A 17,135-nucleotide genomic window follows, 5' to 3' on the forward strand; every position below is an offset into this window, starting at 1 on the left:
AAAATATAAGCATGCTAGTAATTATCAATGTTAGCAATATATTACTATTAGTTAAATTAAATTTAATAGAATTAATTATAATTTATTTATAATTTTGTATATATGAAAAAAATATAATATTAAAAAAAAAATGTTTTCTAGAGATATCTATTCATGGTTTTGTAAATCCTTATCATTATTTATCCTATAATTATGACAACTTTCCTTCTCTTTTTCATCACAAAAATTGTACTCATCTTTGAATGTTTTTCTTATTTAACCCATCTTTGCCTCACTTTTAATAATTTATGTGAAAACATCATCAAAAATATGAGCCATTTTTTGGTGTGATATATATTTTGCTCAAATTCTTTTCATTGTTCATGAGCTTGTCTTGCTAGCAGCATGATGGACGAGCCTATGAATTAGGGCTTTACATATGCTAATTGTATTTGATAGAATTTTTTGAAAGCCTTTCCACCAAATCTATTTTATGCCTATTTGAAGAAATTTGTTTTGTCTTGTGCCTTCTTTTTTCACCACAACTACTCCTCTGAATGGTAAGTTCCATCTTAATTATTTATAATTGATGTCCATACTTTGTCCAAATAATTTGTTAGTGCAAGTTTTAAATTTACACAAACTTCTATTCAATCACACTTTCTTTCCTTAGAATAACATATCATTTTAAGATTCACAAGTGCAAATAAATATATACATTAATTCAAATTAATTAAATTATATATATGATTTAGCATAAAATTTGAATTTTTAGGATTGTATAGGGATGGAAAAGAATGCATCTAAAATATTTTTTACTTCTTTATGTAAGAGTTTTCAAAAGGGTTGTGTAATCTTGTATCATTTGAAAAGTATTGTATAAACAAATTTATTTGCTTTTAATTTAAAAGAACATACAAATATCAATTTGTATATTTAAGATAAAATTTATATATTAAATAAAAAATGTAAAAATTTATCAAATGATTATGCAAATTAACAATTCTATGTAAATTTTAGTGTAAATAAACTAAAAATAGAAGTTATTTTAGAATAAAAGATATATATGGTACAAATACTGATCATAATTAAAATAAGGTAAGGCATTGCACCACACATTTTGAAAGCTAGAAGATTCGTTGGCATTAGATATCGATTGATTGTTTCGCTTCGCTACTAACTGTAATAAAAAAGGAAAATAGTGGGTAGATTGGAGAAGGCAAATTGCTTAAAATCTCAAACGGCTTAATCTACTGCTATTCCTTACTTGGACATTTGAACTCTTTCAACTTGTCGGCCAGTAGTTTCAGATTAGTTGCAGACAGTCCGTGGGTGACTTCCTCTTTGGCAAGCTCTCTAAATCTCTCAACGACTCCTCTCAATCGAACGCTCTCCTCCCCTTCCATCGACACTTTCACCTTTCTGGAAATCTCTTCTGCTTCTATAATCCTATTTTCATCCTCTCTACTCCTCCCTCTCAAGCCGAACTTCCATTCGTCCACAAGAAACTTACAATTTGTAAACTGATCCATCCCAATAGGAAATCCCAGTATGGGAATACCCTCTGAAACGCCCTCCATAATGGAGTTCCATCCACAGTGGCTGAAAAACCCTCCTACCGAAGGATGTGAAAGAATCTCCCCTTGCCTAAACTAGGGCGCAACTAAGCCCTGCTCTTTGCACTGCTCCAAATATCCAGCCGGCAACATTTCCCAGACATGAGACGCCTCTATATCTGGCCGAAGTGCCCACACAAAACAATAGCCGCTCTGCATAAAACCCATTGCTATTTCCCTTATCTGAGCTCTTGGCACCTGAACAAAGCTACCGAAGGAAACGTATATGACCGACCGTGCCGGTTTCGAATCCAGCCATTCTCTGCATTGTGAAACGCCCTTCCCATCTCCCCAGTGGGCAGAGGGTATGTTGAAGGGGCCCACACTCTGCACAGTGGTTTTGTGAAGCAGGGCATCGATTGCTTTACATTCCAAGGCGTAGAAAGAATTCCCAACAACCCAATCTGCGTCTCTTGCATCTATAATACTCTGCAAAATCTCGTTGCTGACAGGAGAAGGAGATAGAATCGAGCTTGGAAGATCTGCCGGTTTTAACGAGGGCACACCGGGAATATAATCTATGCAGTCTTGCAACCCAACTGCAACAACAAATAAAAAATGATCAGTTCTGTGTTTTCCTCTGTCAAACCCCAAAATAATTTAACTACTAAGGCTTCTTTGTTTTTGCCTTACCCAAGTCCGAATGGTACATGATGGAGAAATTCGTGACGGACGTTGGCCACAGTGCTACAGAGAGTAGAGCGTGTCTTTTCGCCAGGGGCACCGCCCATCTGAGGAAAGTGTCATACACTATGCAGGACGGGGTGGTTCCCGAGCTTTTGAGGTTTGTTAGAAGCTCGCTGACATGAGTTTCCATGTTGGAAAGCGACAGAAAAAAGTCCGCCATGTTACCAGCCACCATGCAGTCTGTAATGAGGGCGGCCTGAATGTCGAGGCCAAGCTTTTGGGCATGGGAGAAATCATCGTCCTCGGCCTCTGTGATGATTTTGTGCCAATACTCAGTGAGCACGAAAGTAACAGAGATTTCATGAGAAGCAAGCTTTCTGGCGAGATGCATCATGGGATTGATGTGGCCTCGCCCTGGAAATGGGACAAGTACTGCATGCGCAGCCATTTTTCTTTGCTATCCAAAGAAGCCGAGAAAGAAATGTCTTGTCTTTGTGTGATGTATTTCCTCTCACAAGGCTTAACCGTATAAGTGCCTTCGTATGATGTAGCATTCTGAGGCGGCTGAACAGCATAATACGTATTCTCCAAAAAAAAAAAAAGCACGACAAATGATTATAATATAAGACAAAATGGTATTTTATTACGCCGAAGGCGTTCCCTATTTGAGATGACCAACACAATCTTTAAAATCTATGGCTGAAAGTTAGCCAAAACGAATGCAAGACCATTGGAAAAGTTTCCACCGTTGATTGGTTTTTTCCCTATTTCGTCATCTCCGTACGATGGCTGCGTGAAAGGACTCATCGGCACTGGCTATGCAGCCCTTTAAACCGCACTGCTTAGCCTATGCCCCACTATGTTTGATTTCTATGCCTCCGTATATAGTGTCAGTCCGTGCTCTAGCGGCTTCTGCCTGTCCACAAGCTGGGTGGTGATCAATGGCGGTGACAGATAAAGCATGAACGTAAGCAGCAATGTACGCATTGATGGGCAAATCTTTTGAAAGGGTAAATCAAATCTGAAAACTTTAATGCAATCAAATCAATGATATTTTTCATCATTAATAGATTATTTGTGAGTGGCTACTAGAATCCACCAACATTGCATTTCCCTGATACAGGTTTCCCAGACTTGTTTTCTGATGCAGTTTACCGAACAGGAGAGGAGTTTGGCGTTGGTGAAAACCCTGTAAATTTTTATTTTTTTATTATGCTTGATAGAATTTTTTTAAAATGTTACTTTATAAATTTTGATTATATTATTAGTAATTTTTTAATATATTTTATTTAAATTATATTTTTTTGATTTTTTAATATATTTTATCAAATGAATCTCAAATGATTTAAAGGTGTATAATATAAATATAACAATAAAAATAGGTTTAATTATAGATAAAATAGCATTTAAGATTAAAGTAGCAATACGATTAACATTAGGGTTGAAATATCATTCAAGCTTAGGGTTAAAGTATAATTTACCCAAATAGGAGTTTAATAATGGTTAACATATCGTTTAAGATAAAAATTAAAATATAATTTAGGATAAAAGTTAAAATATTTTAACCATAATCTTAATTAAATAAAAGGTCAATATCAACATTTTAATTTGACCTGAGTAAAAATGAATGTGATGCAAGTATGCAGTTCTCATTTATATACAGATGTTTAAGATAAGAAATAATTAAAAAATTCATATAAAAAGATTATCATTGATTAATGAAAATTAGTTTGAACCTTCAAATAAAATGATTTTACTCGTAGATTTCTTTTCTTTTTAAATATGAATATTATTAGGATTATTAGTGTAACGCTTATTAATTTTTAATAATATTAATATTAATAAAATGGATATGAAGCATTAAGTAAGAGGTGAAATATCTATAGAAAAAATAATAAATATTTGTTAAACTAGAATAATACTCTTTTTGCAAGTTATAAAGAGTTTAGTAATTAAGATTAGGGATGATTTATTTGGATATGAAGCATTAGGTAAGAGGTGAAATATCTATAGAAAAAATAATAAATATTTGTTAAACTAGAATAATATTCTTTTTGCAAGTTATAAAGAGTTTAGTATAGTCTTTTTAAATATGAATATAATTAGGATTTTTAAAAATGAAGCATTAAGAAAGAGGTGAAATATCTATAGAAAAAATAATAAATATCTGTTAAACTAGAATAATAAAATGATTTTATTCATAGATTTATTTTCTTTTTACATATGAATATAATTAGGATTGTTAGCGAGCATGTATATAAGTTTAGAAACCTCAAGAGATCCCATTTTACCCTAAGTGTAAGAAAAAAGTCATGCTGGATTAATTAAAATAATTAACATTTTAACTAACAAAATCTTACTTTTTGATTACTTTTTAATCAACAAGATATTTGTTTTTCCTCTCTTCATTGGGATCGCAGAGATATTTTATTCAGGTTGTTGTTCATTTAAAGAAAACAGATGTAACTTAGGACGATGTTTGGTTTGCATTTAATAGGAATGCTTAACCGACCTGGGAGTGCTACAAATATTTGGGTGTTCCTGTATTTTAACAGTCACTTATTTTACTTGTAATTTCTGAGTTTTTAACAGTGGTATGTGTATTATACTTTGTTTTCTTTGTTCATCCTATTTATTCAGTTCCTCTTCAGTTCCTCTTGACTATAAATTGTTTTCCTAACTAATTGATTTGGGGATGTATTGTTTTCAGCTTTGCATTCGTCCATCAAGTTACTTCTTTGCCACAGGTATTTTCCATGACTATTAAACTTTATATGCTATTATTACATTTTCCCATCAAACAAGTATTTTACCTTCTACGTTGCTGAAATTTTTATGCTCAGATTACTTATATTTAAGTGAGTTTTTCCATTTATTTAGGGTTTTGGGTACATGGAGGATAATCAACTCAAATTTTGGGGTTTATGGTCTGCTGTAAATTAATCCGTTTTAGCTTCTATATCCTCCCTTTCCTAGTTTGCTACTGGTAGCTCTTCTTGCTACGGATAACTCCTCTTGGACCACGTTGGAATTTCATATCACATAAATAAAGCACAAGTTAAAAGCTGAAGCTATAACCCAATTTTTATTTTTTTAAAATGCTTTGTAAGACAGCATGGCACGGTTCATTTGTGAAATCATAGGGACACTCGCACAAAGGTTAACTTGGAGATATTAATAGTGCTGTGTAAAACAAAATTAAAATGTGTATATTTCTTCCTTTAAGATGATTTCAACAGACAATAAGGATGAAAGGGACGGTTTAAACTTTACAGTATCTAGATTTTAAATCAATCATGGCTACTAAGATATTCAAAGCTTTTAAATGGTACAACATTTATATTCACAATAAATGACATTTTTTTTCGTCAACTTCACCTTTTGGGGTTGGTTTAGTAGATTTTCCTTATGGGAAAACCTTTGGCTCAGAATCTTAGATGTCACAATAAGTATCTCTTTAGGCAAGTTACACTTGATGAAATCAAGGTTCAAGCCAGTCTCATCTTTTCAAGGGGACTCCACTCAATGAGTTGGATGTGGTATTTTGGCATTTGACAAATATGAACAAGGCCTGATGATTTTACTTGAGCTTATTCCACTTAAGCAACAATTTCAGTTGAATTATACGTTGGGGTTAATTTTCTCTTTAGGTTTGGACCCTAGTTTATTCCTTACGATAGGCTATTTGTGGTTAGGGTTTTGATAGGCTGGCAATGTTAATCGTACTTGCTTGTAATGATAGGGTAAATTGCTCGTCAGGATCTTAGGAGCCTTTTTTGTGGTTGTCGCCATATATTTTCATTTTATTTTAGGTACTAGTGCTTCTGTGAATAAATGCATGAATAAATGCAGATTATTTTTCTTATTTGATGTAAATTTTTTTTACTTTCCTCTCTATAGATGCTCAAATCCACAGTTGCCTGGAGATGTGGGAAAGGTGTACCATGGCGTAAATGAATAAGGAAGGGTAAAGCAATATCATGTGCAATATAATCCCCAGAAGTAGTGGGAATGGGGCCAGGGTCCTCATCCATATACCAAAGTTTTCTAGTGTCTATGATTAAACCCTAAACCATGAAATGTTGATTTGAACCCTACACTTATATGGAACATTGATCATTCCATTCTTCTCTTTACTTGGTAAATTTTCCCTAGCATGAAACTATCCATGGATTTATTTCTTGTTTCATACCATCCTCCAGTGTATAATTTTACGTCTTTTTCTATGGTTTGCATCTTATGAAAGTTCAGACTGCCAATTAATAAAATAACAATGTATCCACAAATTTGGCTTATGTATTGTGGTAGAGATGTAGATTAGATTGCCTTATAATAAAATAACAATCTATACACAAATTTGGCTTATGTTTTGTGGTAGATATGTAGATTGGATGGCCTTATAATATTATAACAATCTATATACAAATTTGGCTTAGGTATTCTTGTAGGTCTGTTTGGCAAATTTTCCCTAGGATGAAACTATCCATGGATTTATTTAATTTCTCACCACTCCTTGCCACTCGTCTACCATCCATTGCCTTTCTTCTTTACTTCTATCACCCTAAATCTTTTTTATCATCACGTCTTTCATAAACTAATATGATTGACGCGTGACAATTTCGGCATCTGATCAGGGAGTTATAGCCCTCTGTCCTTCATTGCCACCGAGCCAGATTATATACATGATAGCCTAACTAGACTCAACCGGAGCTCTTCCATTCTCTCAACAGCGGGCCCATTATTTGTATAGGGACTGTCTATCAACAGCAGGAAGGATGGATCCGGAAACAAAGGATGGGAGTTAAGTAGCAAGAGAAAGGAGGATCGATGGAAAGAAAAAAACAACTGTGGGTGGGGGCTAATAATAAAGCAGCTTTTATTCGCATCCGCTAGCGCCTCTCCTTAGCAACTAATCGTGGGTGAAGGACGTCCATCCATACCGAAGGGAGGATCCAAAGATTGAAGTGCCGGCCGGGAGAGTTGCTTGATGGGTTAGCATAAAGACTACTGGAGATGAGTCAAATCCGGAGGGTCCAACGGGGTGGGAGGAGATGGCCTTCCTTGAGCAGAACGTTCCTATCTAACCAGCTATATCTCCCAATTATAGAAAATAGGGGTGGTGTATTGGGTTCGATTCAAAAATGAGGAGGCTGGTAACAGAGGAATCAAAGTGCACCTTATTCTTAAATTAAAAACTGTTAATTGCTAGAGTTTTAAAATTCAGAAAAATATATATAAATTTACAGGTAATGTGCAAAAATAATACTGAGATAACCAACACAGGCAAATACACAACTCTAGTTGCAGTTGGAACTTTGTCAAACTGAAACAATGATGTGTACATTTCATTCACTATGTTCAATTGAAAACATGACCATAGCGACACAAGTGTTGCCTCTATAAAGCTAGAGAGAAGAATTCGCAACTCTGATATATGTATTCAAATTTCTTATTTAAATAAATAAATAAATCTATATTTCCTATGCCATTTGACTCTGCTTTTCAAAATGACAAATTAAAAATATAGATTCATTAAGTCTGGATTTCCAGGTATACAGAAGCGCGGAATCTAAGTCTCTTTCGCATGATATTTTCTCAGTAAAATATTTTCCTAGATCATGTAGAATTTTTTTACATACGGATAAATCCAGGAAAATTACACAAAATTACAACACAATATGATTAATTAAATAAGACAGTTTTTAATTCACACTACATTTCATAAACAAGCGTAAGCCAGAATACAGAAACATGCACATGAGATACATCAACGCATAGGCAAGTTAGATCTATAATAAGGTAGCACAATAAGCTCATACCATACCCTGGTAATGTTATCGATTTGGATATTGAATTCCAAAAGCTTTGCTTTTCTTGACATAGGAAGAGCGGACCATCAGTCAATGGGTTGTGCAGATGCTGGGCGTCCACATTACATGAAGATTGTTGGATACCAAGAACAAGAGGCAAAGTTCAAGAAGGCTGCAATGACACTACATTTATCTCTTATCATCTGTTAATTCTAATATTAAATAAAGTGTATTAAAACTATAATACAGAAATATCAGACACAACCATTTAAGCCAAATGAATTTTGTGCAAGTATGAGTAGCTATCATGTATTCTTTTTTTAGTGGATAAAGCGACTACTATCTATGTTTGCTTATCCAACAAGAGCTCTGTTAGAGCTGGAGTCCCTGCCTATTGGAAAAAAACAGCAGGAAATTGACAATGCTGATTTGTAGTGGTATGAAGTGTATTGGGTTCGATTCAAAAATGAGGAGGCTGGTAACAGAGGAATCAAAGTGCACCTTATTCTTAAATTAAAAACTGTTAATTGCTAGAGTTTTAAAATTCAGAAAAATATATATAAATTTACAGGTAATGTGCAAAAAAAATACTGAGATAACCAACACAGGCAAATACACAAGTCTAGTTGCAGTTGGAACTTTGTCAAACTGAAACAATGATGTGTACATTTCATTCACTATGTTCAATTGAAAACATGACCATAGCGACACAGGTGTTGCCTCTGTAAAGCTTATTAACTTGGACAGTCTCCTATAGAAGATTTTACAACTTAGGGTATGAATTTTTTCCATTACTACGGCAGTCTCCTATAGAAGATTTTACAACTTAGGGTATGCATTTTTTCCATTACTATGTTGATTTTCACAAAGAAATGAAGGATTTTAGAGGGTTTAAAAGAAGAACCAGCTTTCTGCGCCTCCAAGTCTTCTTCCTGCTATTTTCAACCTTATTTCTGCACCCTTTACGTATCCTCATCTGAATAAAAAACCATTACAAACTGTAAGAATGGAGGGCATTAGATTTAAACCACAGAGGAAAAGAAGAAATAGTGAATGAGAGCAAACGAATGTGAATTAGCAGGAGATTGGAAGACAAATCCGGAGCTTTCTAATAATGTTAAAACAACTCTAATACGGATGTATGAAATGTTTTGAACATGTCTTGGTTTTGGAACTCCAGAAGCGAGTTCTCCGAGAATACTAGCATCCTCCACCTTTCACCACATGCAAACAACCTAAGTGCCACATCCACGGTTGAGAAGACAGCTATATAGGTTTTTAAAAATGATTTTTGCTGAATACGGGACAATGAGGCTATTATTATTAACTACTTTCTCTATGCCTTTAGTAAATGACAGTAAACAACTAACTAAATAAAATTTTATTAGCATTCAGTTTTAGTTTTACAACTTTAATTTAATGTAAGTTTTTTTAAGATTAAACTTGATATTATATTTATAATAAATTTTATGTTAGGTTCATATTATATAAATATAATTAAATAATATAAAGTCAAAATAATAATTAAGAATTAGATTTTAAATTAAGTTTATTATTGTTTTTTATTGTTAGAATTTTAATAATGTAAATTAAGCTATAATTGTAATTATGAATTTTTTTGATTAGACTAAAATCATAATTATATGAATTAGAATTTGCTTAATTGGTTTGAATAAGATTTAATGTTGTAAATTAGAGTTAGTATTTAATTATAATTATAATCATAATTGATATTATATCAATTATTTATTTTTTAGGGTTCTATCTATAAAATTTATGTTTCAAAATTATCAATTGTTAATTCAAATTTAAACATAATTATAAAATATTTATAATTATTTGATTCAATTATATTATATATTATGATTGTGATCCTAATTATTAATTATCTTAATTTATGAACTCATGTATTGATGAAAGGAATGAAGAAAATTATTTTTGCAACCAAATTTATATGTGACTAAAAAAATGCTCTATTGGCAAAAATGAAACCTAATCTCTTCTTGCATATATAACATCATTCACTAACTATCGTACCAATAGCCCTAATGTGATACACAAATATATTTGTACAAAAAGATCCATTTCTTTCCTTACTACCTTTCCACACCTCTTCCACAGAATTAGTGCATATGAACATTTTAATAGTTATTTCCATTTTAAAAACTTATTTAGAATTTGAAATTTTAATTTTTATAGTTTAATAACATGGAGAATCAAATTTATTTGATACTTATACATTCTTCAAATGTACTCCTATCAGGAAATGGCCGAAGATACAAATTGTGATGGTATCACTAAACTACCTACTGGAGATACAACCAAAAGTACTGAAAACCCTTTATTGGCAATGGATATCACAAACATGCCAGCAGAATCATGTTTTTCTGTGAATAAACCAAATTGTCTTGCAACTGATGTCCAAAATCTTGCTTCAATTGTGTCCACCAGCTGTCATGATATTGTACATAAATTCAAACTTACATGTCAATCAACACCTCTTGTGGAAGAATTGGATATTGAAAAACTTCAGGAGACGATGTCAACATTCCAAGCCAGTTACACTAAATTAGATGGGCTATTCACTTTTCTTAAGGAGATATACTGTCACCGACACTATTCAAGTGATAAAGAGTCCTCTGTCTCCTTTTTCATTGATGCATATGAGGCATACTTAAAAAAAATGTGACTATTTTAGCTTCTCACAATGTAAATATCGTAATCATATATTTGCGCTACAACTATTAGTATAGATACTAAAAAGTGAAAAAACAAACTTCTATTTTGGTATTATGTGACCTACCTAGTCTATCAGTGTAAATCATCAACATAAGTTAATAATAAACTTTTATTTTGGTAATATGATTCTTTGAGCTTCAACCACTCATTCATTTTAGAAATAGATGTTTTTTACTCACAATTTTAAAAAGTTTACTTCATAACTTTATTTTTTGAACTAAATAGTGTAATAATAGGTTAGATGAGTTGTATCACAGGGAATACTTTAAAAAATGTTTGTTATCATTATATACTCTCCGTCTTTTAAAAATAGCTTAGATGAGATGCATTAAGTTTGATGAACTATTATTGTTTATAAAGATAATTAGAAAATAGGAAAGATTGGTGCATAACTTCAACAACTGTTCAAACACTTTTTTTTTTTCAAACATACCAATCTTAACTTGAATACTACTTTGAAGAATTCTTTTTTTAATACTAAATTTGTAGAAAGAAAGAAAAATTAACAAATTTCAATTTATATAAACAAACATGTTATTCCCACTCAATTTCAATTTCATGTTGACCGCAATTTCTTTGTCGCAACCTAATTATCCTATTTCAACTTATTCACAGGCCAACATCTTCCACTCAGTTTGAATTGAATGATGGCAACATTAACTGCAAATGCCATAGCAGACATTCTTGCAGGCATGTCTCTTGTTGACCCGTCTTTACAAGTTACAGCAATACATTCCATTCAACAACCTCATTCTACAAATGTCAAATATCGCCTACAACTCTCTGATGGTATGCACACCCATCCAACATTGCTTCCTGACCAAATGAACAGTCTTGTTCTAGAAGAAGCTTTAGTCACGGGTTCTATTCTCTGCCTTACAGAATATTCTCGCAAGATATTCGACAAATACACGTATGTCCACATTTTCCAATTTTTTTTTTGTATTCTTGTTTCTTCTTATAGACCTCCTCACTAAATAAACATCTCAATTTATTGCAGGGCTATTATAATTCTTAGCTTCGACATAATTTCAAATAATGCAGCTATCATTGGATCTCCAACTCCACTCCTACAAGCTATTGCCTACCTTCCATCAAATAGTTCTGAAGACCCATTGAACCCTTTCCCAATTATTCCCATTAAAACATTGACCCCATATCACAAACAATGGTCCATTCAAGGTCGAGCATTAGCAAAAACCCCTATTCACAATTTCAAAAATGTAGGACGTGATGGGAAAGTTTTTGGATTTGATTTTGTAGACATGTTAGGATCTTAAATACATGTGACTTGTTTTAATGAACTTGTTGATAACTTTTACCATGTTATTCACTCTGGTAGTCTTTATGTGATCTCCAACGGTCGTATTAAAGTGGCAAACACAAAATATAGTAGCTCCACAAACCCTTTTGAAATAATCCTCCACGACTCTTCCATAGTAACTCCTACCACATGCATAGACTCTACCATACCCAAGCATAGTTTCCACATTAAGAGCATAGATTCACTACAATCGTTCCCTATTAATGCCTTTGTAGATGTCATTGGAATAGTTTTATCAATCTCCCCTACATCAACCATACGTAAAAGAGATGGCACTGAGACAATAAAGTGTACTGCTACAATCATAGACATATCAAGTTGTACCATAGATATTACATTTTGGGGTCGCCACTGTCAAATCGAGGGCAAGCAACTATTTGAAATGTCCCTAGAACCGAATCCTCCTGTTCTTTTGATCAAGTCTGGCCGTATAGTATCTTGGAATGGAAAATCACTTGATACTATCTTTTCAACTACACTTTTAATCAATCCAGATTTATTGGAAACCACAACATTACAAACATGGTATGCCAAGAAAGGGGTTGACGAACCATACATTTCATTGTCACAAACCAACCTTTCCCCCCACACATTTGAAAATCCAATAGATATTTCATCTATTACTGATGAAAGCTTTCCTGGCCAAAAGAATGTATGTGTGAAGGCCACTATTACAAAACTTCACTTAGACAACTTTTACTACCTATCTTGTCCACAGGTAGTGAACAAAAAAAAATGTAAGAAAAAAGTTGTGCAAAGTTCACCCAACACATTCCAATGCCCAAAGTGTTCTACTGATCTCTCTGAATGCGATTTTAGCTACATGCTTAAAATGGACTTGCAAGATGAAACAGGTGAGCTTCTTAAAGTTACTGCATTCGAAGGACCATCAAATACCTTGTTGGGTGTTCCTGCAGAAGATTTCCAGCTACTTCTAGCAGAACCTAATGCTGTGGAACCTATATTGAGCAATGTTATTGATTGCAAATTTTTCTTTGATCTCAACATCAAAATGGTTCCATTTGCTGGCCAAGAAACACAAAGCATTGTTATTACAGCCATTAAGCCTACCTAAAAGTTACATATAATACTGTTCATGGATGTGTATCCATTTTTTATATCTTTTTCAATAATATGTATTTCACTTGTCCATATATGAAAGCATTTTGTATATCTTTTTCAATATTATGTATTTCACTTGTCCATATTATGTTTACAGTATTATGTCATCATCATGTATTGTACTTAGTCATGTTACTTCAATAAATGCTTTTAAATATACTTAAATTTACACAATACAAAAAATCATATATAAATCAACATATGTTGTATTTTTTTCATTTATGATCAAATTTTGTTTATTCAAACAATGAATCTCACAACTTCCTTTATAATCGTTTCATATGCTATTTCACATTACACTAGCACTTATTTTGGTATATAGATTTTTTTATTAATTTGGTATATATTTATATTTTAAAGATTCTCATTCACAGATATATCATATACCTTTCATTCTCAACACATTGTGCCATGGAAATACAAAATGATACAGTGGAAGAAAGACGTGCTCATCACAATCAAATGCAACGCGCAAGGTACCATGAGAGGAAAATTATTCTTAACAAAAGAAGAAGAGAAACCAGACACTTTTTAGCTGGACAACCCTCCACATCCACAGTATCTTCTCCCCACTTTCCACCCCCTGTAGAAACACATGTACCCCAAATCCAACATACAAATCAAGCTACCCCAATTGCCGAAATCTATAGCTCCCCAAACTTTGTCAAAAATATTGCATCGCCAGAAATAACTTTCGTTCAAAATTGGACAAGCTTTCAAAGATTTCAACATGTCTAATATGTTTCGAGAGATACCCAGGAATTAAAACTAAAAAATTTAATGGAAAAAATACTTGTTACAGATGCACAATAGAAAAAAATGGACACCGCTACTCAAATTGGAACAACATGGACCCTGGTGAGCAACCTCAATGTTTGCAAATACTATCTCAAGTTGAGGAGATGTTGATAGCAAGGATTAGCCCTGTCCTTCAAGTTACCTATGCAAGAGGAGGCCAACTAAAATATAGTGGCCACACTATTTGTTTTCCTCAAGATATTTCCTCAATTGCATCCCACTTGCCTAGGCATATAGATGGATTGGACATGATAATAGTAAACAAAGCAAACAGTGGCCAACAACAATACAACTTCTATGTTAGTAGAGGACGTGTGCATGAGGCATTACAATATAAGATTTGTTATGACCCATACTACAAAGATGTACAATTAGATGAATTGGCATTGTCATCTTTACCCATTAACCCCACTAATATATCTGACCTACTATATTCAACCACTTCAAATCCTGATCCCAGTCACCTAAGTTTCATGCAAGAAGATGTTACGGAGAATGATCCATTGATAGAGGACTTGTAAATGACTAATTCATTTGTGGCAAATCTTCCACCTGCACGTCGAGAGGTCGAATAAGTTCGCTCTTTACTACAACTAGGGCAAGGACGCCCAACTCCTGTAGTTAAATGGCCACCCATTTCCCCATCTCCTATAAATGAATACACTACTGAAGGATTGTTTGTAATGTCATTCCCCACTTTGTTCCCTAAAGGTATGGCTGCATTCAAACAACCACGTCTTAAAGAAGTTAAGCTACATGAGTATGGTCTCCACCTTTTAAGATACCATGATAATAGATTTGGCCAACACCCAAGGTTTAGGTACTTCATATTGAATATACTAATGCGCCATAGAAGTCAAGCCACCGCATCTGTGTTTGTCCACAAACAACTTGATGATTCAATGCCTATAACAATTTTTGACCTTCGACAAAGATTAAAGGACTTGCCTGATGACAAACTAGCAGATCAACTAATGCGCTTTAGCTCATCAATACGTGGAACTAAACCATTCTGGAATCAACGTAGAAGGGAACTTATAGACATGGTCATCCAAATTGGTTGTCCAACGCTATTTTTCACACTCAGTGCTGCTGATACAAAATGGCGAGACTTGCATAATATCATGCCAACCACCACACCTACAAATCCATATGCAACTGCTAGATGGAAATTACAAAATATAGCCCAAAATCCACACCTTACTGCAATGTACATGCATCACAGATTTACTGCATTTCGTGAAGAAGTGTTGGAAAAACTTCTTGGCGCAAATGACTATTGGTATAGGTATAATTCTTGCAACCTACTACTTTTACCTTCAGCTCTTACCCTTCTTTTAGTTTTTTTGTTTTTTTCTAAAAACCTCTTTTCCCAGGTATGAATGGCAACATAGAGGCTCTGCACACATCCATGGTTTCATTTGGCTACCAAAAGCACCTGACATTGGCAAATTACAACGGAATGACATTCAGTCAGTACAAAATGCACTTGCATACATTGATAAATATGTCTCCGCATGGAACCCACGAAGTCATGCATTGAGAAATCAAATGTTCCACCGATCCATTGTTGATGACCCTTGCTTGATGGATACAAGCATGATAGTATCAAGTGATCCTTTCATTGACTATTGTGATTTGGCCAACCGTGTTCAAAGACATACAAAATGTACTATCCAAACATGCCTTCGCAAGAAGGGGACATCTCTTCAATGCCGTTATAAAGCCCCTTGGAACATTACAGAGAAGTCGTCTCTTTCTAATGATGATAATGGCCAACCTAAGCACACCCCTGCTCGCAATGATGACCGCCTAAATCTTCACAACCCATTTATACTCTCAATATGGAGGGCCAATGTAGATTGCCAACCTGTTCTCTCAATTGATGCTGTGATCAAATATACTGCTAAATATGCTGCTAAAGCTGAAAACAAATCAGAAACATACCATGCAATGTTATCTCGAATATCAACCAACTTTGAGTCTGATAAACCAGCTCCTAATGCTTTTCGCAAAATGCTTCTTGACAACCTTGTGGATCGTGATATAGGTGCCCAAGAAAGTTGCCACCTTCTGCTAAAGCTACCACTCTCCCTTTGTAGTCGAACATTTTTTTCTTTAAATGTGAACCAAAAAAATTTCCAACATGTACCAATCACATCCACAGGAAGAACCACATATCCAAACTATATTGCATCTTACATGGCAAGACCAATACATTTAGAGAGAATTTCTCTTATCGAAGTAACTCAAAAATGGTCCTTCAATGTGTCAAGAAAGCATGATCAATGGAAAGAGCGAGCCACACCAGTCATAGTTCGAGTGTCTCCACGATTCACAACCATCCCTACAAAGGAAGAAAAATGTTTTCAAGCATTTTGTTGGTCTGAACTTTTATTGTACCACCCATTCCGCAACATTCAAATGGATTTCGGCTCGACAGATGATGAAATTCAAGCACTATGGGAAAGGTTCTCGCACAAGTACAAGCCATGGCATGTCCATCGCACATCTGCAGAAGCCGATGAAAGATCTAATCCTACCACTCCTTCAAGCGACACAGAACAACTGCCAGAAAACCTTCGTAATGAATGGCAAGTACTGTCAGCTTCATACCCAGGACTTCCTCTTCACCTGGATGAACTTGATATGCTTGGCCAGCATGATATGGACTTGAAGAATGACTGGGGGGTACATCACTTCAGTCCACAAGAAAAAGAAATAGCTACAAATTTCATACACTCCAATCGCCGAACATTTCAGCCCCATCATGTTCTCCAACAGCAAAGCCAAAATAACCTATGTATACAACAACAAAAGGCATATGATATAGTTATTTCACATCTACATGCTACTACTTTGCAAGCACCATTGAAAATGATTGTTCAAGGAACTGCAGGCACAGGAAAGTCACACCTCATTACAAGCATTAAATCAGCACTCAAAAGATCAGCACCAAATGGCCAATCACCATTATTGCTACTTGCACCAAATGGAGTTGCGGCATTCAATATACAAGCATCAACAATTCATTCAGCACTACGAATTCCAATCAAAGAAATGCACCCTCTACAAGGACAAACATTGGCAAGCTTCCAAGAAAGCATGTACTTCATTCGC

The 17,135-nt window shown here is 34.2% G+C and overlaps 1 protein-coding gene across 1 annotated transcript; it reads right to left on the reverse strand.

The window, feature by feature from the left end:
* Nucleotides 1–1,087: 1,087 nt before the first annotated feature.
* LOC131061954 (UDP-glycosyltransferase 86A1) lies at nucleotides 1,088–2,833 on the reverse strand. Its single transcript, XM_057995790.2, has 2 exons — nucleotides 2,229–2,833; nucleotides 1,088–2,134 (listed from the first exon to the last, which is right to left on the reverse strand). Exons 1-2 carry the CDS (start codon nucleotides 2,668–2,670, stop codon nucleotides 1,632–1,634), a joined length of 945 nt encoding a protein of 314 aa, XP_057851773.2. The 5' UTR covers nucleotides 2,671–2,833; the 3' UTR covers nucleotides 1,088–1,631.
* Nucleotides 2,834–17,135: the final 14,302 nt, after the last annotated feature.

The sequence above is a fragment of the Cryptomeria japonica genome, chromosome 4 (assembly GCF_030272615.1).
Source record: "Cryptomeria japonica chromosome 4, Sugi_1.0, whole genome shotgun sequence".
NCBI lineage: Eukaryota > Viridiplantae > Streptophyta > Pinopsida > Cupressales > Cupressaceae > Cryptomeria > Cryptomeria japonica.